This window comes from Ornithorhynchus anatinus, chromosome X1 (assembly GCF_004115215.2).
Source record: "Ornithorhynchus anatinus isolate Pmale09 chromosome X1, mOrnAna1.pri.v4, whole genome shotgun sequence".
NCBI lineage: Eukaryota > Metazoa > Chordata > Mammalia > Monotremata > Ornithorhynchidae > Ornithorhynchus > Ornithorhynchus anatinus.
The window spans coordinates 14,559,338-14,572,232 of NC_041749.1; the positions used below are offsets into that span (position 1 = coordinate 14,559,338).

At 47.6% G+C, this 12,895-nt stretch overlaps 1 protein-coding gene across 1 annotated transcript in view; it reads right to left on the reverse strand.

Moving 5' to 3' along the window:
* Nucleotides 1–294: 294 nt before the first annotated feature.
* Nucleotides 295–12,895, reverse strand: part of LOC100078370 (xanthine dehydrogenase/oxidase-like) — a 44,731-nt gene continuing 32,130 nt past the window's right edge. The window contains exons 29-36 of the mRNA XM_029051827.1: nt 11,735–11,863; nt 7,922–7,996; nt 6,514–6,566; nt 4,808–4,901; nt 3,367–3,432; nt 1,771–1,959; nt 1,211–1,387; nt 295–607 (exon numbers count right to left, since the gene is read on the reverse strand). Of these exons, the coding sequence (XP_028907660.1) occupies nt 557–607; nt 1,211–1,387; nt 1,771–1,959; nt 3,367–3,432; nt 4,808–4,901; nt 6,514–6,566; nt 7,922–7,996; nt 11,735–11,863 (834 nt within the window). The 3' untranslated portion in view covers nt 295–556. The remainder of the gene's footprint in view (nt 608–1,210; nt 1,388–1,770; nt 1,960–3,366; nt 3,433–4,807; nt 4,902–6,513; nt 6,567–7,921; nt 7,997–11,734; nt 11,864–12,895) is intronic.

Sequence of the window (12,895 nt, forward strand, 5' to 3'; positions counted from 1 at the left end):
CTAACAGGGCATCCATGAGTCCCATGTGGGACAGGGACTGTGTCCAATCTGATTAACATGTATCTACCTCAGTGTTAAGTACGGTGCTTGGCATATAGTAAGTCTTTAAAAGAACCACCAGTGCTTGGAGCAGTGAGCATGGTAGTCATTAGAAAAGGGATACTAGGGAAGGAAGGATACTAGAAAAGTCATGGAGGTGAAAAAATCTTGTTGTGGGCAGGGAACGTGTCCACTGACTGTTGTAATCTCCCATGGACTTAATACAGTGCTATGCACACAGTAAATGCTCAACAAATACCATTGCTTGATTGATTGATTGACAGGATTTGGTGACAGACTGAATATGTGGGTTGAATAAGAGAGATGAGAGCCGGTAGTGTAATGTAATCAAGGGACGATGTTTCTCCATGAGCTAAATGAGTTTGGTTTAGTGCTGCTGGGCTGCTAGGGTTAAAGTAAAGCAAATAACCAGGTATGACTTTAGGGATTTGATGGATTAGATCTCAAAGCATTAGGCGTTATCAGCTGAACGAAAATTTGGCCCTTGACCTTCCTTTCAGACTCTCACAGACCACGGTGTATAATCGGAGGATTCCTCAAGGCGAAGCTGAAAGGAAAAACACAGAATGAGTTTGGGACAGGTGGATTGCTAATGCAGTGACACTGTTCCATGTCCACGAAGCAGCTCAGGGTAGCCAACAGCTCTTTAACCAGCTTTAAATCAAGCAATCGGGGATAAGGAAATGTTGCTGACTCCTATTTCCTTTGAGCAAAAAATCTCTCACTCTTCAGGAACACAGTAGCTCCCCTCAGGAACAAAGGTCAAAGCAAAAACAATGGATTATTATCCATTCCTCATTCTGTTGCCACTTCAAAGCAAATAGCCTGTGGGGTAGCCTCAACACCATTCCATTCCCAAGCTGGTTAGAAGCTTGATTCTGAAACTACTCTCTCTGGATTTGTGGAACTTGGGGCTCCCTTTGAAGAACCGAGTCAAACGGTTGCTCCCCAAATATCCCGGCTACCCATACAGCTCATATGGGCACCCTGCTATCCCAGCAGTACATTGAGACAGCCTCTGCCACTAAATCAATGGTCGAAAAACATGCCAGCAGTATTTTAAACTGTTGATCATTGGCTCGGTTTCTCGAGCTGGAAACTCAAACAGATAGACATTACGGGTCCAGGGCCGGGGCTTTAGGGGGCGTACCATAGCGCTGAACTTGTCTACGCAGGCATTACGGATCCTCTCCGGGGTGGCCGGGCTGTCCAGTTGGAAAATTAGGTCAAGTTGCCTCTCTGATTGCTGGGCTCGGGCTGCACAGATGGCGTCCTTGATGGCGAAGAAGACGGAGGCGGCGAGTAAGAGGGGCGGCTCCCCAACAGCCTGGTTAGACAGACAGACAACAGGGACCAGAAATGAGGTAAAGTCCAAAGGCAAATCCCAACCTTCCCCGCTCTTCCTCCTCAGTACAGCCTAACTGGGTAAGCGACCCCTGCAGAGTCTGAACTGTGAGGAGAAAAAGTCGGCATGAATTGCCGCAGATGCTCGCCGTTTTGGTGTGAGTTGAGCTATCAGCACTGTGAAATTCCCCTGCTCTAAGCCTGTTCTCATCCGGCTGATTTTTGAACTTTCTGTGGGTTCTCTGGAAAGCAACAACATGGCTGGAACGGCCAGATGATATACCCCCAGAGGAAGAGCTTCTCTATCAACCTTTCTGGCCCCTGACGGTAGTTCACTGCTCCAGAATTGCAGACCTACATTTATACCTTGGACGCAAAGATGGCTTTCCTGTTGGGGTTGTCCCGGAGTAGGGACACGTTGAACTTGGTGGGGATATCGCCAAAACCAGGGATCTTGTAGGCATTGGGTCCTCGGGTCAGCAGGCTGCCCTCGGGGGAGTAGTGCAGCTCCTCCAGGGTAAAGAGCCCAAGGCCCTGGACGAATGCCCCCTCCACCTGCAGGAGTCACAGAGAGTTCACAGGACACCTAGCCGCTCAGACACAAACCATCAGCTGCAACCTCCTGGGGCCCCTTTCAGAAGTAGCTACAAGGATCCAGCGAGAAGGGAGGCGTTTGATGACACCACAGACATTCTCAATCTGGATGAAGTCCACTTCAGGTTGTTCTGTTTCCAGAAGGAGTCTATTACCTCCATCACTTGGTAGGAGTGAAGACACGGGGAAACCTCAAGAATCAATCATATTTATTGAGTACTTACTGTATGCAGAGATTGTAAGTGCTTGGGAGGGAGTGTACAATATAACCGAGTTGGTAAACATGGTCTCTGCTCACAAGGAAGGGAAGCAGCGTGGCTCACTGGAAAGAGCATGGGCTTTGGAGTCAGAGGTCATGGGTTCAAACCCCAGCTCTGCCACTTGCCAGCTGTGTGACTTTGGGCAAGTCACTTAACTTCTCGGTGCCTCAGTTCCCTCATCTGTAAAATGGGGATTAAGACTGTGAGCCCCACGTGGGACAACCTGATTCCCCTGTGTCTACCCCAGCGCTTAGAACAGTGCTCGGCACATAGTATGCGCTTAACAAATACCAACATTTTACAGTCGAGAAGAATGCCAAAAGAAAAAGCCTGCTTGAGGCAGAGGCAGCTAGCTTCCATGGACCCTGGCCCCTTTAAGTTTCATCATTTTAAAACAAATATGGGAACCTATTTATTCTTTCCCAGCCACACTATGAGTAAACCGGCTTCCCTATTCAATGGGAGTCTTTATACTTATTTCAACAACCTCTCAGGCAACGTCATGGAGAGAGATTTTCTGTGGAAAGAAGAACGGGTGATTTTATGAGGCATTCTTGGCCAACACACATCTCTCAAGTTGAGGTAACCTGAATCCTGATGTGTATCACGCAACCACTTTGCCTGACTGAAACTTTTCCAGAAGGAAAAGGAATGTTTTGGACTCCAGTCATGTGAGACTGGACACCCACTTCTTCAGGGGCACAAAGCCTCTGGTAGTGGGTGATGATGATGATAATTATAATGATGATGATGATTATATCTGTTTAAACCTGAGTGGGAAGTTCTGTGTTAAATGCTGGGGTAGGTACAGTATGATCAGATCAGACAGTCTCTGTCTCCTTACATGAGGCTCACAATCAAAAGGGGATGGAGAACAGACAGTTCATCCTTATTTTACAGATGAGGAAACAGATACAGAGAAGTCAAGTGAAATCCCTAAGGGCTCACAATCAATCTATGGTATTTATTAATCACTATATAATCCAGTTATATATAATCCAGCCCTGGCCAGTTGATTCAAGGTTCAGTGCAACCTCCATACAGGGGTGATAAGGGACGGGAATGTTGAGCCAGACCCACCCAGCCCACCCTCAACCTCATTCTGTACCTGCCCGATATCTATGGCCGGGTTCAGACTGGTGCCGACATCCATGACGATGTCCGTACGGATGTTCTGAAAAGGAAAGCTAGGTTTTATGATCAAAGAGATTATTATGTTTTCCCTCCAACTCAGACAGTAAGCCCCATGTAGGACAGGGACTGTGTCTAACCTAATTAGCTTGTAGCTATTCCAGTGCTTTGAACAAACTGCTACCACGTTAGTAGAATCACTCATCCTATCTTCATTAGATGACTGCATCAGCCTCCTTTCTGACCTCCCGACCTCCTGCCTCTCCCCACTTCAGTCCATACTTCACTCTGCTGTCCAGGTTATCTTCCTACAGAAACGTTCAGGGCATGTCACCCCCCTCCTTAAAAATCTCCAGTGGTTGCCTATCAACCTCCATATCAAACAAAAACTTCTCACTATTGACTTCAAAGCTCTCCATCACCTTGCCCCTTCTTACTTCACCTCCTTTCTCTCCTTCTACATCCCAAGCCACACACTCCACTCCTATGGTGTAAACTGTACTTTCCAAGCACTTAGTACAGTGCTTTGCACACAGTTAGTGCTGATAAATATGATTGAATGAATGAATGAATGAATGAACCTTCTCGCTGTGCCTCAATCTCGCCTATCTTGCCGCCAACCCCTGGTCCACTCCTACCTCTGGCCTGGAGCTCCCTCCCTCCTCAAATCTGCCAGACAATCACTCTTCCCCACTTCAAAGCCCTACTGAAGGTGCATCTCCTCTAAGAGGCCTTTCCAGACTAAGCCCCACTTTTCCTCAGCTCCCACCCCCTTTCTGCATCACCCTGACTCTCTCCCTTTGTTCTTTCCCCCTCCCCTCTCCCCAAAGCACTTATATATATATATTTACAGCTATAATTCTATTTATTTATATTGATGCCTACTTGTATTGATGTCTGTCTCCCCCACCCATCTAGACTGTTTCTCTATATTGCTGTAATGTACTTTCCAATCACTTAGTACAGTGCTCAATTAGTACAACACAGTAAGTGCTCAATAAATACGATTGAATGAATGAATGAGTACATTGAAGTAATCATGATTCCTGCCCTCAAGGAGCATCTCTCACCCTTCATCTCTCTCCCATCCCAATTCCATTCACCAGTTGGAAAACCTGGCCATCCTGGTTTCTAAACATTCAAGAACAAAGGTGTCATTTCATACTTTCCTCTCCACCTCACTAGATGCTCTTGAGTGAAATTTTCCAGGAAAATGGCAGCTTCAGCGTATTTTCTCTTGCCTGCTTCAATCCAGGAATCTCCAGCAATTTGAGGCCTGCTCTTGCTTGGTACTGATGGATCCTCAGGTTAAGTATCGTCTCTACATACTGCATCCTAGTCTCTCTACCAGACCTATGATTGCCTACTAACTCATCTTTCTGGTCTTTTCCTGTCAAGAACCATCCCAACAGGCTTACCTTGTGTTCACCTGTCAGGCAGTCGATCTCCACTTCGGAGCAAGCCACTCCAAAGGAGAAGTAGAAGAAAGGATTCTCCGAGGTGATCTCAAAGCTGTAGCCCAGGTTGGGAGTCACATATGGGAGATGGAGGGGGGATGAAAAAAGAAAGAGAACTCAGGGCACAATTCACAAAAATGACAATGCCTGAATGTCAATCAGATCCAGCCTACCCATTCAGCAGGACCATTTGAAGGAGAATTCTGCCACTTTAGCAGGTTGTCCCCCTCTCTCAACAGTGGTAGCAGAGTCTTTCATTCAGTAGAATTTATTGAGTGCTTACTGTGTGCAGGGCACTGTACTAAGTACTTGGGAGAGTACAATACAACAATAAACAGACACACTCCCTGCCCACAGTGATCTTACCATCTAGAGTGGGAAACAAACATTAATATAAAGAAATAAGTAAAAAATATGTACATAAGTGCTGTGGGGCTGGGTGGGGGGTTGAATAAAGAGAGCAAGTCAGGGCCATAGAGAAGATAGTGGGAGAAGAGGAATGTTTAGTCAGGGAAGGCCTCTTGGAGGACATGTGTCTTTAGTAAGGCCTTGAATGTGGGGAGAGTAATTGTTTGTTGGATATGAGGAGGGAGGAGCATCCAGGCCAGAGGCAGGATGTGGGCGAGAGGTCAGCAGCGAGATAGGCGAGATTGAGTTACAGTGAGAAGGTTGGCATTAGAGGAGTGAAGTGTGCAGGCTGGGTTGTAGTAGGAGAGTAGTGAGGTGAGGTAGGAGGGGAGAAGGTGATTGAGTTTTTAAAGCCAGTGGTGAGGAGTTTTTGTTTGATGTGGAGGAATCCCCATGATGTCTTTGGGTTGAGGTGCCGAAAAGTGATTGACACGATTGACTACCACTGGGGCTGCAGGCAGCAATGGGGGCAGTGGCAGGGCAGGGGGCTGAGGGGGTGGTGTGGTGGATTGATGGAGCTGGGTCATGTAGGACTCTGGGTGAGACTGTGGCTTCTGACTCCTGCAGTGGGGTAACTGGTGGAGAAGGGCATCACGGGACAGAGGATCAATTCGGGCACAGAGACCCATAGGATAGGCCTTTGCCCTACAACCCCAGAGTTCCTGAAGCTCTTTGTTTTGAACCTTCATCTAGTCTCAGGAAAACTTGGGGTGCTGAGTCAGGGCGTTTAAAAATAATAATTGTGGTTCTTGTTAAGAGTTTACTATGTGTCAATCACTATATTAATCACTGGGGGTAGAGACAAGATAATCAGGCCCCGCATGGGGCTCACAGTCAGTAGGAGAAAGGACAAGTGTTGAATCTCCATTTTTGCAGATGAGGGAACTGAGGCACAGAAAACATTAATTGACTTGCCCGAGGTCAAATTGCAGACAGTTTGCAGAGCTGGGACTAGAACACAGGTCCTCTGACTCCCAAGCCCCTGCTCTTTCCACTAGGCCACATTTCTTCTCAGAGAAGAGACACAGGATTTCTGTGATGTCACATCAGATGCCTACACCCCAAATCACAGGGGCCCAGATCATGGACAATCAGCCAGTCGATCACCCCCCACCAAGAGCCTATTTCCAAATTTTAGGGCTCCCAGGGGATCCTCAGGGCTAACTCAAACTGCACATGCTTAGGAGAGACATGGGTAATATAAATTTTCCCCCAAGTCCTGGGCATGATAGTGCTGGGACCCATCTTTCCACACTCACTTGTAAAATCCTGTCGCTGACAAGCTCACAGGAGCCTTGTAGGCAGCATTCACCTGAGGGAGAGACAATGTTTACCTGGGCTTCTGTAAGCTCCTTGAAGACAGCGCTGGTCTATACCTACTCTACTGAAGGTACTGAGTGCTTGCTATATGCAGAGCACTGTACTAAATGCTTGGGAGAGCACAACAAAACAGAAATGGTGCAGATGTTCCCTGCCCACATTGAGTTCACTGAAGTATTGAACTCTCCCACGTGCTTAGTACAGTGCTCTGCGTATAATAAGCGCTCAATAATCACCACTGATTAACTAACTGGAGAAACTAGAGCATTCTGGGACACAGAATAGAAACCAGCAACATCAACAACTTGAGCACTGGGTCCTGCCTCTAGAGCAAGACAGCTAACCCGCTGAGAAAAGAGGCCCATAAATTCAGCCATATCTTTCCCTGGGATCAGGTCAGCATCACATCATCCCTGGAATACTATGGGCCAGGGACCTATAGTCATGTGCCTGGGACATCATCACTGCTTAGTTTAAAATGTTCTCATCATCAATCGGTTAAGAGTCAAAAGGATTTGTGAGAAGAAATCAGCAAGGGGGTGTCCAACAGGAGACTTGGTCTAAGTGAATTCTTGTGGGGCAGATCTGTGTGGAAGAGGGCAATGTTCATGACTGGTTCCCCTGTCCCTCCTCTCTAACCCAGGGTCTGTACTTCCACAGGCTCTCTTTCCCCCTCTTCTTCTCCTTCTCACTTGCTCTTGCACTCTCTCCTTCTGTGTTCCTCTCCCCTTTGTATCTCTCCTATGTACCAGGCACCGTACTGAGTGCTGGGGTAGACACAAGCTAATCAGGTTGAACAAAGACCATGTCCCACATAGGGCTGGCAGCCTTAATCCTCATTTTACAGATGAGGCAACTGAGGCCCAGAGAAGTGAAGTGACTTGCCCAAGGTCACACAGCAGACATGTAGCGGAGCAGGCACTAGAACCCAGGTCCTTCTGATTCCCCAGGTCCAAGCTCTATCCACTAGGCTATGCTCCCAGGGCTCAGTATAGTGCCTGGAACATAGTAAGTGCATAATAAGACTGTGAGCCCCCAGGGACTGTGTTCAACTCAATTTGCCTGTATCAACCACAGTGCTTAGTACAGTGCCTGTCATATAGTAAGTGCTTAAAAAATACCATCATTATTATTAAATACCATCTATGGTATTTATTGAGAAATTACTCCATGCAGAGCTCTGTTCTCACTGCTTGGGAAAGTACAATATAGCAGAGTTGGTAGACTCGATCCCTCCCCGCAAGGTTTCACTTACCTGCCTCTTTGTTGAAAGTCTATATAACAATTATGAAAAAGAAAAATGATTCTCCCCTTCCGTTGGCAACCAGGTGTGAAAGAAGAACTCACCCATTCTTCCCAAGAGCCTGTGGGGTTTTTCTCTTTGAACGGCTTCAGTCTTTCCAAAATTGTTTCACATGCAGCCTAAGAGGAAAACACAGCATCAGATGGATCAGTGATTTCCTGCCCAAGGTCAAGCAAGATCTAATTTACCCAGCCAAAAGGAAGCAAAGATACTGCCAATGCAATCAATACTGTCCTGACAATGCTGCCACAGCATGCATCAAAGACTGAGCAGAACGCAGCGTGTGAACCCTCACTGATGTGTTTTTTCACTTTCTCCCACTAGCTAGGGCACTGAGAAGAAAGGTAAGAAAATTGCTCACCCTGCCTTCTCTGCTCATTTGCCCTTCATCCTCTGAGCCCCCCTTCAAAAATCATCTTCCTTTACACCCACCTGGTCCTGGTCCTGGTATCAAATGTCTCAGCTTCTTCTCTCTCATACCCACTTACATTGCCCCCCAATCTCTCGCACTGGCTCTCCATACCCCTTGCCCTCTCCCTACTCATTCTTGTGCCCCTTCCCTCATTCTAACAACCCCCTCTAGCACTCCCTCCCTTCCTGCTCTGCTCTGCTCTCCTCCCCTCCCTGTTCAATCTCTCCCTACCACACCCCTCACTCTGCATTCCCCTCACTCTCTGCTCTGTAGCCCCTTGCTCTCCACTTCCCTCACTCCCCCGTCCTCTGCACTGGCTTTTGTGCCTCTTTCTTTTTTCTCCACCCCTCTCACTTTGCCCCCAATCTGGCACCAAAACCCCTTGCTCTGCTCCCCCTTGCTCTCCTTGTCCTGCTATTGCTTTTCCCTTGTCTCCACCCTCCTAGGTTCTTGGTCTCGGATGGAGTTCCTGGAGCTGTTGACTCTTCAGGTGACTCCTGTGGGCTGCTTCTTCAAGGTCCCTTCCCACCTCATGGATGAGCAGGGCCCAATATCACCTGCAGGTGCTTTTTCTACACAAACACCACAAACACACACATACACATACCCACACACACCCCCACACCTTTGAAGTAGCCATATCACAGAACAAATTGCTCACTCTGTGTCTGGAGCAATGGATTACCCTAGAGGGACTGAGCCAAAGAGAAAATGTGGATCTGCTTGCCTGCCCACTGTCCCTCCAACTTAACGCCAAAATCAACCCACTCCACTCAGCACTTACGAACATATCTTTAGTAATAATTGCTGTATTTGTGAAGCTCTTCCTATGTGTCAAACACTATACTCAGCACTGGACTAGATATAAGATCATCTGGTCCAAATCAGACACAGTTTCAGTCCCACAACGTGCTCACAGTCTAATTAGGAGGGAAATGAGGTTTAAAATCCCCATTTTACAGATGAAGAAACTGAGGCACAGAGAAATTAAGTGACTTGCCCAAGGTCACAGAGCAAGCGAGTGTTAGAGTTGGGCTTAGAAGCCGGCTGAGCGGGCACGAGTTTCCGTGCCGCCTGGCCGAGCTCCAGGCCTACACCTCCGGCCACAAGTACCGACGCCTCACCGCCACTGTCGACCCCGGCACCTTCCACTACCAGCAGTTCCACCCGCACATCGTGCCCAGCAACAAAAACACATGAGGTAACCGAGGCACCGAGAAGTGAAGTGACTTACCCACAGTTACACAGCTGACAAGTGGCAGAGCCAGGATTCGAACCCATGACCTCTGACTCCAAAGCCTGGGCTCTTTCCACTGAGCCATGCTGCTTCTCTACACTTCTACACTGTGAGCCCATTATTGGGGAGGGATGGTCTCCGTCTGTTGCCAAATTGTACTTTCCAAGCGCTTAGGACAGTGCTCTGCACACAGTGACCGCTCAATGAATACGATTGAATGAATGAATAATAGCCACAATGACTGTGGCCTTCATTAAGCGCTTACTGCCCACCGGCCGCTCTGCTAAGCGCTGGAGTGGATACAAGCAAATGTAGTCGGACGCGGCCCCTGTCCTACCTGGGGCTCACAGTCGTAATCCCCGTTTTACAGACGAAGAAACCGAGGCACAGAAGAAGGGAAGGACTTTCCCAGGGTCACCCAGCGGACAAGGGGCAGAGCCCAGGATTAGAACCCAGGTCCTTCTGACTCCCAGGTCCGTGCCCTGGCCACTAGGCCAAGCTGCTTCCCCGGTTACCCGATCCATTACCCGATCCACTTCTAAAAGCCTTCTTTGGCCTGGCTCCTGCTGTGATGACAGTATTTATTAAGCGGTTTTTTGTTTGTTTGGTTTTAAAATGGTGTTTCATAAAGACTTACTCGGTAGCAGGCACTGTACTAAACACAGGGGTACATAGAAGCTGATTAGGTCGGTCCCACATAGGGTCTACGGTCTCAATCCCCATTTTACAGATGAGGAAACCGAGGCCCAGAGAAGGGAAGTGACTTGCCCGGGGTCACCCAGCAGACAAGTGGCGGAGTCAGGATTAGAAGCCGGGTCCTCTGGCTCCCGCACCTCTGCTCTTTCTAGTAGGCTACGCGGTGTGCACTGTACTAAGCACTGGGAGGGGAAAAAAAATCCATGCGTGGGTGGGAATTAGTCACAGACTCTGACTCAACTGTATATATTTTCATTACCGTATTTATTTTGTTAATGAGATGTACATTGCCTTGATTCTATTTATTTGCTATTGTTTTAATGAGATGTTCATCCCCTCGATTCTATTTATTGCCACTGTTCTTGTCTGTCCGTCTCCCCCGATTAGACTGTGCACCTGTCAAAGGGCAGGGACTGTCTCTGTTACCGAGTTGTACATTCCAAGCGCTTAGTACAGTGCACTGCACATAGTAAGCGCTCAATAAAGACTATTGAATGAATGAATGAATGAATGAATGAATGAAAGTTCTTCTGGCTCCCAGGCCCTGGTGCTCTTTCTACTAGGCCATGCTGCTTCTCAAACTCTGTTGCTCCTCCTTATCTGTATACCTGTCTTCAGTTCTTCCTTTCCTGGTCACTAGGTTGAAAGTCCCTTGAGAAGAAGGATGATGTTAATCACCTCTAACGTACTCTTCCAAGGGTTTATGATTATTGATGAGTGTAGAGAAAGCAATACCATTGCTTGACTGAAAAGCAGCATGGCCTACTGGACTGAGCACAGCCCTGGGAGTCAGAAGGACCTGGCTTCCAATCCTGCACTGCCATTTTTTAAAATGGTATCTGTTAAGCACTTTCTATGTGTCAGGCACTAAGTGCTGGGATGGATATCTGCATATCATATTGCACATAGTCCCTATCCCACAGGGGGCTCACAGAACTAATACTTCACAAAAATACTTAATACTTGGCCACTTGTCTGCCATATGATGTTGGTCAAGTCAATTAACTTCTCTGTGCCTCAGTTACCTCATCTGTAAAATAGGGATTATACTGTGAGTCCCATGTGGGACATGGACTGTGTCCTAACTGATTAGCTTGTGTCTACCCCATCTCTTAGTAGAGTGCCTGGCATATGATATGTGATTAGCAAATACCATTTAAAAAAATTGAGTGCAAGGGTCCAGAAGTGGTACTGGCAGCACCATGTGGTTAGGTAGAAGGAGGGCAGGAGCTAGATGGTTTCAGGAAAAGAGATGAAAATTCTGATGTAATCTCCCAAACTTCTGTTACAAGATCAGTTGCTTCCATGGCCATGAGACCAGATATTTACTCTTATTTTCCCCTCCTCCTCCCATTTTTCCAACAGGAACAAAAGGTCCCAATGATCCTTGCATTCTTTCACCTTGCACCTGGACATGATGAAACTGTTTGAGGATCAGGTGTTTGGGGAGGTCCTTGCACCCTACAACACCAGGCCGGCCCAGACAGCTGGGCTTCTTGGCCGTGTCCGTACCTGGATGGCCATCCCATTGATGTCTGTGCTGATGGAGGCGGCCGTCGGGGAGGTGTTGGGCACCGTGCTGGTGCTTGTTTCGCACAAGTAGATCTTGGACACCGGGATTCCTAGGACTCTGCTGGCTACCTGCAGGAGAGGAAGGGCCCGGCTGTCTCGACGTGCAATCAATCAAACAACAATATTTACTGACCAGCTACTGCACGCAGAGGATGCTACAACAGAATGGGTAGGCATGGTCTCTGCCCTCGAGGACCTTACAATCTAGTGGAGGAGATGGATGTTAAAGTTCTTTAGAAACAGGAGGAAGAAAAAGGGGGAATGGGAGATTCTGAATAGTTGAGTGCTCAGGTGGCCCAGAAGTGCTCAGGTAGCAGCAGTGGGGGAGATTAGAAATTAATTCAGAAAGCCTTCCTGAAAAAATCTGATTTCAGAAGGATTTTGAAGACTGAGAATGTGGTGAATAGAATTTAATGGAGAGAGAGGAGAGCAGGAGAAAAGGGAATGAGGTACAGTAGGTAGGGCACCTTGTGAAGAACAAAGAGTGCAAGCTTGGATAGAGTGGGAAAATCCCTCAATCACCTTGCCCCCTCATAGTTCACCTTGCTACTCTCCTATTACAACCCAACTCACACACTTCACTCCTCTAATGCTTACCTTTCTCAGTGGCTCTCCATCTTGTCTATCTTGCTGCTGGCCTCTTACCCAACTCCTGCCTCTGGCCTGGAACGCTCTCCCTCTTCATAATCTGATAAAAATTACTCTCCCCTGCCTTCAAAACCTTATTGAAGGGGCATCTCCTCCAAGAGGTCTTCTCTCACTAAGCCCTCTTTGCCTTTTCTTCCACTCTTTTCTGTGTTGCCCTGACTTCCTCCCTTTGTTCATTCCCCTTCCCAGCCCCACAGCACTTATGTACATATCTGTAATTTATTTATATTGTCTGTCCCCTCCCTCTAGACTGTAAGCTTGTTGGGGGCAGGGAATGTGTCTTGTATTATTATAGTCTACTCTCCCAAGCACTTAGTACAGTGTTCTGAACATGGTAAGCACTCAATAAATACAATAGTCTGACTGACTGACCAGGATAAGGGTGTGGATATGTTGCCCCTGCCATTTCTTCTCCAACAGCCTCTGTCCCTTCAGTCCACTGTGGGGTAGACC